Consider the following 12,561-nt stretch of genomic DNA (forward strand, 5'->3'; position numbering starts at 1 on the left):
TTACAGCTGATCGAAAACAGGATGTTTCAGTAAGAAACACAGTCTGCAAGTTGGATTCAGCTTAAGTAGTTAGTTCATCCAGGGAGTGAAGTAACTGGTTACTTAACCAGTTATCTAGTGAACTTAATCCCCTTTGTTGCCTAGGCCTTTAAAATAAGCAAAGGTGAACTTTAAAATAGGCAAACATACCTTGCTCTAGATACAGTAGCAGAGCATTTTTTGTCTCATTGGATGACCATTTTCCAAAGGGCTTTATTACTTTTAAACAGAGGCTGAACTTTCTTGGTTTGCTACCCCAATTGGTTCGGTCTAAGGCTCCCGTTTACAGAATGCAACTGTACTCATTTTTCCAACGATCGCGTCCAGAGAGGACTTTGCAAGAGCGGCTGAGGGCAACGGCAGAGTTTGCCAGGCTTATTCAACTGTTTTGCACCAACATACATTCCGGAAATCCTCCGGCCCGACGCCTTTCCTCAGCCGCAGCAGGCTTGACACCGAGCCCGCTTTGAAACAGCCGCTCCTGCTGTGAGCGCGCCCCAAGAGGCGGAGGCGAAGCCGGCGGCAGCCCCGCAGGCCCCCGCCGCTCCCCGCTCCCTCCCTCCGAGCCCGCCCCGGAGGAAGATGGCGGCGCGGCGCTCCCCGCGCGCCCCGCGGCTGACGGCCGCTCCGCCCGCCACTGCCCGCCCTCTCAGCCGCGCGGCGCGGCCCAACCCCCGCCCCGCCTCCAGCGCGCGGCGACGAGCACGCGCCCGCCCGCGAGCGTCTCGCGAGACTGGGAGCGGTCTTCGCGCCGAGTTTGAACGGGGGGCGCGGGCGCTGCGGCCGTTTGGCGGCGGGCGGGCTCCGGAGGCGGCCCCGTGGCTGGAGCAGAAGGCGAGCAGCGGCCTGGCCGTGGAGCGGGAGCCTCGGCCCGCTTGCGGTGGGCGCTCCGACCGCCCTTAGCAGTGGCTGCAGGGCCCTGTGCGGGAGCAGCGGCTCTCCGCCTTCCCGGCACGGCTCTGCGCTACCGGAGTCTGGAGTGGGGGGAGTCGTTACGGGACTGTCCCCTTTTTCTGCAGCCATGGGAGCAAAGAAGAAGCTTCTGCAAATCAAAGAAGCCTTTCAGCTGGCTCAGAAGCCTTACCAGAACCACGCGAAGCTTGTTGTGGCTTTGAAGAACACCTATAATCAGGTACGCTCGCCCTCGGGGCGTGCTAGCGGCTGGGAGGAACGGGGACGCGCCAGGCTGAGGGGAAGAGCAGGGCGGCCGGCAACTGCTCTGCTTTTCCTTCAGAGGGTAGGGGCCCTCTTCGCGCTTTTTCCCTCTAAACCAAGCGATGAGGCCAGTATGCTTAAGAAGAGCCCTGCGACTTAAAAAAAAAAACCAAACCCCAAACTAACAAAAAACCCCAAGCTGTGTGCTAAGATGTTACACACAGTTGTCTCCTGCGAACATGGGTGTAAGAACAGCCCACGGTAGGTATTAACGATGTTGCTGGAAGGTGTTTGGATAGCCGAGAAGCAGGTGTGCACAATAATAATGGATGAGGATGTCGATTGCCGTTCTGAAACCTGTTAGCAGCTAAATGTAAACTCCAGAATGGAGCCCCGCGGTCAAGACGCGTGCCTGCTGTGGAGTTAAAATTCAGTGAGGAGGACAAAGCAGCGGGTGTGTTCTACCTGCTGGCTTTAGCGCTTTAAAAATTTAAATGAAAGCTGTCACTTATAAAACTATTTATTTTATTTTTCAGTGGTACTGCTTTTGAAAGATGAACCGGGTAGTTATCTTTCTTAGGGTTTGATTTTTGTTTTTTTCCAGTTGGAAGATAAGGAAGATTTTAATGAAAAATTCATTCATTTCCTTAAGTATGCTATGATAATCTACAGACGGGAACCAGCAGTGGAACAAGTGATCAATTTTGTGGCTCAATTTGTTACTTCATTTTATCAAGCAGAGGAAGAGGATGGTAGTGAGGAGGGAGAAGAAAATTCACTTCTGAGTTATGTGTTTAACTTTCTGCTTGAGGTACAGTAACACTTATTAAATCTTTAACAAATAGAAACTTCATGCAGTAGGGAAAACTTGCTGGCAGTTGGAGTTGATACCTAGAAACTAGAATTTAAAAAGTGAAAGCAAGGCAAAACTAGTGCTTTACAAGTAACACCACTGCCCCCAACCCTAAAAACCTCAACACACCCCACCAAATAACCCACGAAGTTAAGCTCGTGGAAAAATATGAACTGTTTTCTTATTTGGCTGTCAGGTGTGTCATTATAGGCTTTACTATAGGTGCATTTATAAGTGTGAAATTGTGGAAGTGTTACGGAAATGAATTTATACTGTTTCTTTGATAATTAAAAATATTAAAAGATCTTTCATACAAGTATGGTTGGCATACGTATTATTCCCTTCTGCTTATTGCAAGTCTTATAGAGAAAGAAGATCAACGCTTCCTATAGCATGTTTTGACATGGAAAAATTATTGGTCAGGCCAAGATCACTAGTCATCATTGCTATTATTTTTCTTTTTCTTCTAATGTTTTATGGAGGCAGAGCGGTAAATTAAGCTAATGTACTGTAGTCTACACTAAGTGATAAACATGTTTCTTCCTTTGTGAAGGCATTGCTAATTATGTAAAGAGCCACCGATATAGATGATGGGCCATAATTGTTTTCCAGTTCTGTGACTTTTTAATCTTATTAAAAATAAACTTAAATAGGAAAAGCTTTTGAAATACAGAAGTGCATATTTCATGTACTGTATAGAATATTAACTGTTTGCATGTGCATATTAATAGCCTTATGTTGGAAAGGAGAAAAGTGTGATTGTAAGAATTTTTATTTTTTTTTCCCCAAGTCTCACAATGCAAACAGCCATGCGGTTAGATTTCGAACATGTCAGCTTGTTAATAAGATTTTGGGAAATATGCCAGAGAATGCCCAGATTGATGATGACTTATTTGATAAAATTAATGAAGCTATGCTGATTAGACTTAAAGATAAATTTTCGAATGTGAGAATTCAAGCTGTCTTGGCCCTGTCGAGACTTCAAGATCCTAAGGATGAAAACTGTCCTGTTATTAATAGTAAGTAGTATCGACTTTTTTCTTTGGTCTAAGAACATTTGTTGATTTACATTAGTTTAAAACATTTTTGAGAATTTTTTTTTTGTAGGCACCGAGTAAACAAACCCTAGAGGGTGTTCAAGTGGGTATTAAGTGTTCAAGGCCAGGTTGGACGGGGCTTTGAGCAACCTGGTCTAGTGGAAGGTGTCCCTGCCCATGGCAGGGGGCTTGGAACTAGATGATCTTTAAGGTCCCTTCCAACCCAAACCATTCTATGATACTTGTAATAATTTGTAAACTGTGGAGCTCTTTGCCAGGGTAGGTTGTGGTGCAAGAGTTACGTATGTTCAAAGGGAAAAGACAGAACTGCTTGAATGAGAGATCCACTGGGGATTAAATGACAGACCCAGAGCCAAATCGTATTGGGCTCAGGCTATTCTATGAACTGAAGGATGGTGAGAATAACGGTGTGTTGTGAATTGGGATGGAGATACAATACGTGCTTGCTCAGTTCTTACCCTCTAAGGACCATTGTGTACTATGAGTTGAATTTGTGCAAAAACACTTAGAGGAATAGAGATTATAATAGAAAAAATAATTTTGTGTCAAATTATGGCTGTCTGCCTCTTGAGAGGCAAACTGATTAGTGACACTGTTGATCTATGCTTTTTTGGCCCTTTTTCTTTAAGAGATCAGCACCTCTGGAACCCAGGCTTCTTGGTGCTGTTTTTGTGCTGTTTGTGGGTTTCTTTGTCTATGGTATAATTCTTGACTAAGCCTCTATTTCCATTGCTTTAAGGTAGATAAACTGTAGGTTTGTACCAGCTCAGCTGTTATGTAAATTGTGCCCTGATTAAACTTTACACACAGTCTTTTGTGAAGAGACTTAGTTGGGTGTTTTTTGTTGTTAATGTACCTTCTTTGAAACTATATTTTTCTGGCTGTTTCTTTATAAGTTGCTTATTTAGGAGCACACAAATTCCATAGTCAATCATTATCTCACAGAGCAAGAAAGTGAATTCAAGTAATCTCTCATTAAATTCTTTTTGTTGTTGCTTTTAATTTTGAAGAAGGGTCAAGAACATAACAAAAAGCATTATGTGAGAGAGATTTACCATTTGATTTTTGGAGATTGCAGTTTTCCCTTTATAGGAAAATTTGAGGATCCAGAGGATGTATAGCTAGTGAATAGAGGTCTTAAGGAGCCAACATTTGGAAGCTTTTTGTTGTCCAGTAAATGACAAAGTAGTTATTTATAGGTGGGATCTAGAGTAGCAATTTTTGGAGTTATTAAATTAAGTTCCTACTTATGATTGCAAATATTATTTTCATAGTTGAATTTCCTTTGAGATCATAGCTCAGCATGTAATTGCCATAAAATCATGGGGTTGTGATCCTAAACTGTTCCCTAAGTTTGTATGAGCTATGCAGGGGTGGAGGAGGGGTTTTAATAACAGCTGCTGATTTTTTTTTTTGAGTACTTTCTGTTTTTCTGTAATGTTTCAAACTCTTATGAAAACATTATTATGACTATTTTACTTTCAGTTTACAACACATTGCTTGAAAATGATTCAAATTCAGAAGTGAGGCGTGCAGTGCTGTCATGTATTGCTCCATCAGCAAGGACTTTGCCAAAAATTGTAGGCCGCACTATGGATATAAAGGAAGCTGTCAGGAAGCTGGCATATGAGGTAAATTGATCACTTAATATTAATTTCAAAGAGTGACTTAGGAAAAAGGCTTTAAATCTTTTGTTATATTTCACTGGTTAAACAATAAGAATTGTTAAATAATTTATTTTCACTTACCAGAATTTTGAGGGGATGATTTAATACAGGTTTTCAAGTTAAAACCCCTGAACTTGACTGCAGAACTTGCTAGATAGAAATTACTTTTGTGATAGGACTTGTCTCTTCAGGATCAGACAGTGAAAGTATAAATTATGTATACAATCCCTTGTTTTCTATATATGAATTTTGTGACTGTGAAGCAATTTTTCTTCTCTGTTATGTAATAGATAATTAAGTAAAGTTAGGATCACAGCAATACTAGTGTAAAAAAAATCTGCTTGTTTTTGGTATTCCAGTTTTGAAGAAGTATCAACCATTACTTATGCTTACATGTAGAGGTAAGGGCAAGAAGGTGTGCTACCATGTATATTTCTTGTGCAGGCATCTTAGGCAAGATCTTCAAAATAAAATACTCAGGTTTTTTTTTTCATGGAGAACCATCTTGTGTTCTTTCTTAACTTAGATTACATCCTGTTTTTTAACTGAATCTCTGTGTTAGAAGGCTTTAAGAAAAGTACACACTTCGGTCATTTCATTGCAGGTATTCATTATTCTTGGAGCTTTAAAGAATAGTGTTCATATCCAGGTGTGGCATTCAAGTGGAGCTGCCAAGCTTCTAAGCTACTTGTTAACTTTATTCTTAATTTTATTCTACATTTTATTCCATGCACAAGAATCTGTTAATGTATTGGTACAATGCTGACGGCGTAGGTATTACAGGGTCTTATTGACTTATGATTTCTGTGGATGGATAGAACTGTGTTTAAAGCCACAGGTAGTTAATGAATGCAGTTGTTATAATTTGTAGAAATGTATTTTAATGTCCTAATTTTTTTAAGGTTTTGTCAGAAAAAGTTCACATGAGAGCACTGTCAATAGCACAGAGAGTAAAATTGTTGCAACAAGGACTTAATGACAGATCTGGTAAGAGATCATCTTTCTCAACATCTTAATACAAATGTTTAAGAGCGAATACTTCCTAATGTTTTGGGTGTGATTTATGTGGAAGCTGTAATGGCTATAATAAGGAGCTCAAAGGGAGTCATGAGTTACCAGGAAATGTTCAAGCGCAAGACGTTCTCCTTGCTGCTTAGGTTTTCCAGTCCCCTTATAGTGGACAAACAAGTAAAGGATTGTGCTTTCAAAAAAGCTTGAAAGCCACTGAGCTCTAAAATAGGACCAAATGCTATTAAAATTAAAAAACAACGATGTAATTATTTAATTCAGTGTATTTTAAAGCATGTTTCATTACAGATATTTTTGTAATAATAAATATGTTAAAGAATTTAAATGTAAACATTGATACCAGTTTGGTAATTGAGAGTGTTTCCTGTGAGCTTTTGGAAAGAAATCTTCTCATCTGGTTAGTTTTTAGTTTAACTAGACTGATTTTTTTTAAATGAATTTTTGATTGACCCTCATTTCATAATGAAACAGCTTTATTCTTTTTGATGTCTTCTGCACTGTATCTTTTTTATATAAAGAGCCATTCAGAATGTACCCATAATTGTGTGTCATGTTGTTGCCAAAAGATCAAAAGGTCCCATGCATCCGAGTGAGACAATTTTGGCCTGCCTACATAGAAGATGGCTTTTTCTTTTTCAACAATAGTAATTTATACATGAATTTCACAATAAAAGCTGCCAGTTTTACTAAGTGCTACTGTGTTATCCACATACTTCATTTGGAAAGTCTGTACTAAGCCCTGCTGAATTTTACTCTGAGACTTTTCCTTGCTTAGTGATGTGCTGCTTGTGAACTTATAAGAAATGTGACCTATGTGGATACTCAAGAGTACAAGACAGAAGTACTGTGTTCATTGGTAACTGGAGCTCTTAAAGATGTGTAATGTATGCATGTGTTTTTGTTGATGTACTTTTTGGCTAGTTGGGGATCATGTTAAGTACGTTCTTGACAGCAAAGGAAGAGAGGATCAGCTGAGTATTTTCTTATGCTGTAGAGATCTACACCTAAAAAGAAGTCATCCTTCTGTACAATAAGTTAATTAGCATTTTTCCCCACCTACTCTGAAATTTTCTATAGTAGTCTAATGAAGTTTGTCAGGTTTTGGTTTTGAAGTCTAGCACTGAAAAACCCATGTTCTGAATTACTATTTCTTATCAGTATACTAGTTTGCTGTTTGACTTAACTAGCTGCTTCTTGTCTGCTGGCTGCTGCTGCCACCCCAGCCCCAATAATACTTGGTCTTGACAGATAATTCTTTTGTCCTAGGATGAACACGTTTCTGTTCTAGTAATGTTTCAAAACTGGGGGGGAAACTGCCTTCACTATTTTTTCCTGTGATCCTTCATTTGTCAAGAACAAGGCTTTGTTGTATTCCCTTACTGAGAAAGTACAGACTTTGTACATGGCCTGTATTTCAGTGATGAGGTGTTCAACATAAAGAACTGCCTTATTTTATGATCCAGAGCAGATCCTTTCTCTGTTCATGTCAATCTCTTCCTTAGGATGATTCTTCATCTCAGTTATTGAGAACTTGCTCTTTTTCTTGACACCTAGAATCACAAGGGAAAATATCTGCCAGGGTATGTAGTCTCACTGATATCATTGATATCATATGCTTTTTGCTGGGCAAAAGAGGTTTATATTCCAAACTGGCTGCATTTATATATACATCCACTAGTATGCCCTCATTTTGATCTGTTTTGTAAATTCTATAACCTTGAATATGTGTGTCTTTATTGAATTTGCATCTCTGAGCAGCTCCCAAGCTAACAAGAGAGGAACCTACTTGTACAAGGTTGCGATGTTGGATGTTTTTCCATATTGCCTCCAGAACAAGACCTAGAAGGCATAATCCAGATTCTGCTTAGTTCTACTGTCAATTCTCCGCTCTCATTCTCTTTCATTCTACTACGTTCTACTAGTTTATACTTTTCACCTTCTTGGAGAGATTTCTCGTTCTTAGGACCGTAATTTAGCTCTTTCAAGGCCTTTTTACAGCTCTTTTTGAACTCTTGAGTATATTTAAATTACACATAAGAGGAAGGATGAATGTTGTGAAGTGTGTGTGGACTTCATTGCTTCCTTTATATTGGATATTGTTTTCTAAAAGGTTATAAGAACATACTTGTATCACTCCCTAGTAACTACATTTTTACTTCCACCAGACTATTAGCCTTTCTACTTTCCTGCTTAAATCTCTGTGTCTGTATTAATGATGTACATATTCTAGATGTTCCCATACTAATTTTTTCCTTGATTAAATAGTACTCTGTTCATCCAGAAACTAGTTGTTCATTGTGACAATGGGGAGAAGGGACTTAAAAGTATCTCTATGTAAATTTCATAATCCAGTTGAATAATTGAATTAACACAAGAATTCTGTCATCCTGCTTCCAGAAGTGGCCAATTCCTAAATGCTCGAATGAGAGCAAGTATGTAACAATGCTTCCCCAGAATATTTCCTTGCTTTACAAGAGTTCATGGTTTATAGATTTCCTGGGTTGAGGTTCTGTCTTTAGATGTAATAGTTTTTGGATAGCAGGTTTTTTTTAACTCCTGGGGCAGGGTGGAAAAATACACTGCCTCAAAAATGTGGTAGTGTTCCATAGGTAGTTCTTGTTTAACTGTTTTTTCTCTTTTTTAAGGTAACGTTAAGTTCAACTGTATAGTAACTTCTTCCCAAAAAGCGTTCTGTGGTAAAATGATTAGCGAAATTATGTTGAAAACTTTTTATTTCACAGAATCACAGATTCATCTAGGTTGGAAAAGACCTTGAAGATCATCCAGTCCAACCATCAACCCAACATTAACAGTTCCCAACTACACCATATCCCCAAGCGCTATGTCAACCCTACTCTTAAACACCTCCAGGGATGGGGACTCCATCACCTCCCTGGGCAGCCCATTCCAACGCCTAACAACCCGTTCTGGAAAGAAATGCTTCCTAATATCCAGGCTAAACCTTCCCTGGTGCAACTTGAGGCCATTACCTCTTGTCCTATTGCTTATTACTTGGTTAAAGAGACTCATCCCCAGCTCTCTGCAGCCTCCTTTCAGGTAGTTTTTAGCCTTCAATGTTTTAAACCGTTTAAATTCCTGTATTATTAGATGCTGTTAAGGAGGTAATGAAGAAGAAGCTGATTCAAGCCTGGTTACAACTGACTGATGGGGATGTTTTAGAATTGCTTCATCGACTGGATGTGGAAAACTGCCCAGAAGTGGCCATCACAGTACTAAATGCTATGTTTTCATTATCTCCACTTCATGACGTTGTTCAGAATGGTAAAAACCTTGACAGCAGGTATGCAGATCAGTTTCTTTTCCAAAAGATGAATGTTTTATATCAGAATATTAAATTAAAGGTTATATCTAAATGGGGAGCAGAGTAACCGTTACCTGTGATGGAAGACTGATATTGTGGTGTAAACCATGATGTCTCCCTGGTGTTTATGTACTTAAATATTTTGGATGTGCTTTTTTCTTTTTTTAAAAAAAAGCTGAAAATGATTGTGCCATATAAGCAAGAGGAAGAAATGAAAAATGTCTTTTGACTTGTTTCCTGAACACCCCAAAAGTTATTCTTTTAGAATTTAAGAGGAGGCAGTTAATTAATCAACTAAACTAGCTTTTCTATGAGTAACAACTTAAGAGTCGAATTTGTTTTATTTCCTGTACTCTTTGTACAGCTTACAATAAAGGCAATGCTCTAGTTTACCCCCACAACTTTAATTTCCTCACTTCTTTTAACCTGTGGTACTGAAAAGCTTCTTTTGTCCCCTTCCTCTTCCCTCTCAATAATGCTTCTGTTTTTTTCTCACACATTTCCTAGTCCTCTTTGACTTTGTTCTATTCTTTCTGCTGAGCTAGGGGCAGCACAATTTGGGGCTGGTTCAGTTATCCACAAACTTTTTGGGGAATCAATCAGAATGGAATTGTTGGGCTTGTGTTTCAGCCTTCTTTTGGAGGTATTTTACTTGTATTAACACAGCTTGACAGAAGTTGGTATCTTCAGAGGCTTCTTTTCCTGTGGTAATGTTGGTAGAATTTGACTGAGTTCCTAAGCTATGAAGAAGATGGTGTGATGAATATTAAGATCCATAAAGCAAAAATGAAGGGGAGAAGAAAACAAGAAATTATAAGTTGTAGGAAATTGCTAAGGGAGGCAAAAAGGTGTGAGAAGAAACAGGTCTAATTGAGGCAACCAGAGTGGAATGATTGTTAACAGTGGTAGGAGTCTAATCTCAGATGTTAAACTTAAATGACAAATTGTCACTGATTAAAAAGTGATAACAAAATCTGTGTTTTTGGGGAAAATGTGTAATGTCATCATATGAAGTGTCTTGCATTCTCGTAGTAGCTTATGATGTGTTTTGAAATCAGTAGATGCTGCATGCATTGTACTCCAGAGCTATAGATATGGGCCTGTCTGGCTTTAAAAAGCATCAGTAATGGTGAAGTAACTTACAGCCTCTGGAAATGTGCCAATATCTTAAGAGGTTCAAAGGTAAAATTTATGTAGTTATGGACTTGTCAGTCTGACTTTGATCCTGCACAAAATAAGGCTTCCATTCTGAAAGACCAGACTGAGAATTTTTTTAAGTAGTAGGTTCTGTTAGACTAATGACATTGAGAAGTGAGTGAAATTATTCAGTTTGTAATGAAGTTATTTGATTTATGGAAAATAATAGGCTTGTTCTTGCATGATGTTTCTAACTACAGCTTGAGTGATGCAGTATCACTATGATAAATGCTTAGATTTTTGAAGTCTATGATTTCTGTTTGTACAATTTACTTTTAAATACTTGTCAGATTAATGGAAAGCCATCAAATGATCAGTTTTTATCTACATGTTGCTGGGTGGTTTTTTTGTGTGTGTGTGAGGGACCTAAAAGAAAAACAAAATTGTTATTGATAACTTGCAAGTAAAATTGGATTCAAGGGCATGAAGTACCACTGATGGTGATACTGATTTCTGTTTTGAGGTAGAATTCATGCACAACTTAATGTTCGGCTTCTGAAAACACAAAGATTATGCCATGCTTAGCATGCAAAAGACTATGATTATAAAAAGGCATGGGGGTCATATGACTGGTAAACAGAGGATGAGCTTACAGAGATGCTGCGGAGCAGTTCTATTACTTTTCTTATTTGACATACTATGATTGCTACTTCAATATTGTGTGAAGGTCTTGTATTAAGAATGGAAGAAACAATTCATAACAGAAGCTGAAAATTATTTTTATGCAGTTGATGCTGTTACAAAGGCTCTCAAATAAACCACCAAAAATAAAAAATTTATTATTAACACAATTAACTAGCTCTCTGTAAATTACAGGTTCGAATGTCTGTGAGAGGAGATCAGAACAACTTTCTAGAGTTTAAGGGCAACCCAAAACGCTTTACAAAGCCCCACTCCCTAGGGTTTAACAACAATGCAAAAAGCTTTATCATTCACCTGCTAAGTGAGGGCTCTCAACCTCAAGGACCTGCTCAGGGCAGCGTCCCAACCCAAGGCCCCTCAAGGAGTTTCCTTGGGCAGCGTCCTGACCCAAGGGGAGAGTCCTCAACCACAGTGTGCTGCTCCAGGGGACGAGCTCAAAATGGCTCCCCAGGGGACTCCATTTATACCCAGGGCAAATCTGACCTGTAGTCAATAGCGGCTCCCATTGGCCCAAGGCCCCAACTCCCGTGAAGCCCTGAGAACAAAGGCAGTCAGGAGCTGCCACACCTCAGCAGCCAAGAAGCTCTGTTTTCATTGGGTGGGTGCACCTGCCACAGATGCATTTCTTGGATTAATGGAGTTCAGTTTTCCAGGCTTGTACAGTGGTAACAATATTTCATGGAGTTAAAGTACTTGTGTGGTTGCTCTAGAAGGTCAGAAGGGCTGAGGAGAATCTTTCTGCAAACTGTTGTGAACAGCCTTGATTCAGAATACTGAGAAGTGCAATGTAGTGAGAGGGTCAGGGAGATCTGTGTTCTCACTTAAGAAAGAGGAAGTTAGTTTTATCAGTCTCCTAAGTATTTCTGTGGGGAATACCTTTGATAAGGATTTGATTTTCATCTTCAGACATTATCTATTTCTGTGCATTTGTTGTCTTTGATTCTGTTTTGTTTGTTTATTTTTGTTTAGAAAACTGATTCCACTGGAAGACTTAACAGCTGAGAATGTGGTTTATTGGAGATGTGTTTGTGAATATCTAAAATCAAAAGGTGAAGAAGGTGAAGATTTGCTAGAAAAGATGTTGCCAGAACCAGCTATATATGCAGATTACTTATTAAGGTACATTGCATTTAAAAATAAATCCCTTACCACTAAAATAGATTAGTTTGAGTTTTTTTTTTTAAGAAGAGAATATTTCTTTTATTAAACTATTCAGGTTTCCTTCAAAGCTGAAGTTGTGCTTGAACAGTGATTTTTAAAAAGTTTTGTTAAACTTTTTTTTAAGATTTTTGAGAGGATTTTCTTTTAAACAAAAACTTAAAAAGCAAATTTATAACTTGAAAACAACTTTTGGAATGTCCTTTCTGATGAATTATCAGCAAGATGAACTGCTAGATCAATAGCATATAGTTCTTTGCCATTTAAGATAATTTTTCTGTCATACACAGCTATTCTGTGTCCATCTGTTATTATGTAGGTTGCTGTGTGTTTGCAAAGAGCTTGCAGAAAGAGGTTTTTAGAGCTTGTGGAAACATGCTTTTTTTCATTGTTATAATTTGTGAAAATAGATAAAATTTAGCTGCTGTCCCCAAGAGAAGT

The 12,561-nt window shown here is 38.9% G+C and overlaps 1 protein-coding gene across 3 annotated transcripts in view; it reads left to right on the forward strand.

The window, feature by feature from the left end:
* Positions 1–806: 806 nt before the first annotated feature.
* The window catches only part of NCAPG (non-SMC condensin I complex subunit G), a 30,811-nt gene continuing 19,056 nt past the window's right edge, over positions 807–12,561 (forward strand). For all 3 annotated transcript variants that reach the window (XM_074865867.1, XM_074865869.1, XM_074865870.1), the window contains exons 1-7: positions 807–1,171; positions 1,799–2,005; positions 2,838–3,066; positions 4,591–4,736; positions 5,675–5,759; positions 8,910–9,102; positions 11,932–12,081. In XM_074865867.1, coding sequence (XP_074721968.1) covers positions 1,061–1,171; positions 1,799–2,005; positions 2,838–3,066; positions 4,591–4,736; positions 5,675–5,759; positions 8,910–9,102; positions 11,932–12,081 — 1,121 coding nt within the window. In that variant the 5' untranslated portion in view covers positions 807–1,060. The remainder of the gene's footprint in view (positions 1,172–1,798; positions 2,006–2,837; positions 3,067–4,590; positions 4,737–5,674; positions 5,760–8,909; positions 9,103–11,931; positions 12,082–12,561) is intronic.

This window comes from Strix uralensis, chromosome 4 (assembly GCF_047716275.1).
Source record: "Strix uralensis isolate ZFMK-TIS-50842 chromosome 4, bStrUra1, whole genome shotgun sequence".
Classification (NCBI taxonomy): Eukaryota; Metazoa; Chordata; class Aves; order Strigiformes; family Strigidae; genus Strix; species Strix uralensis.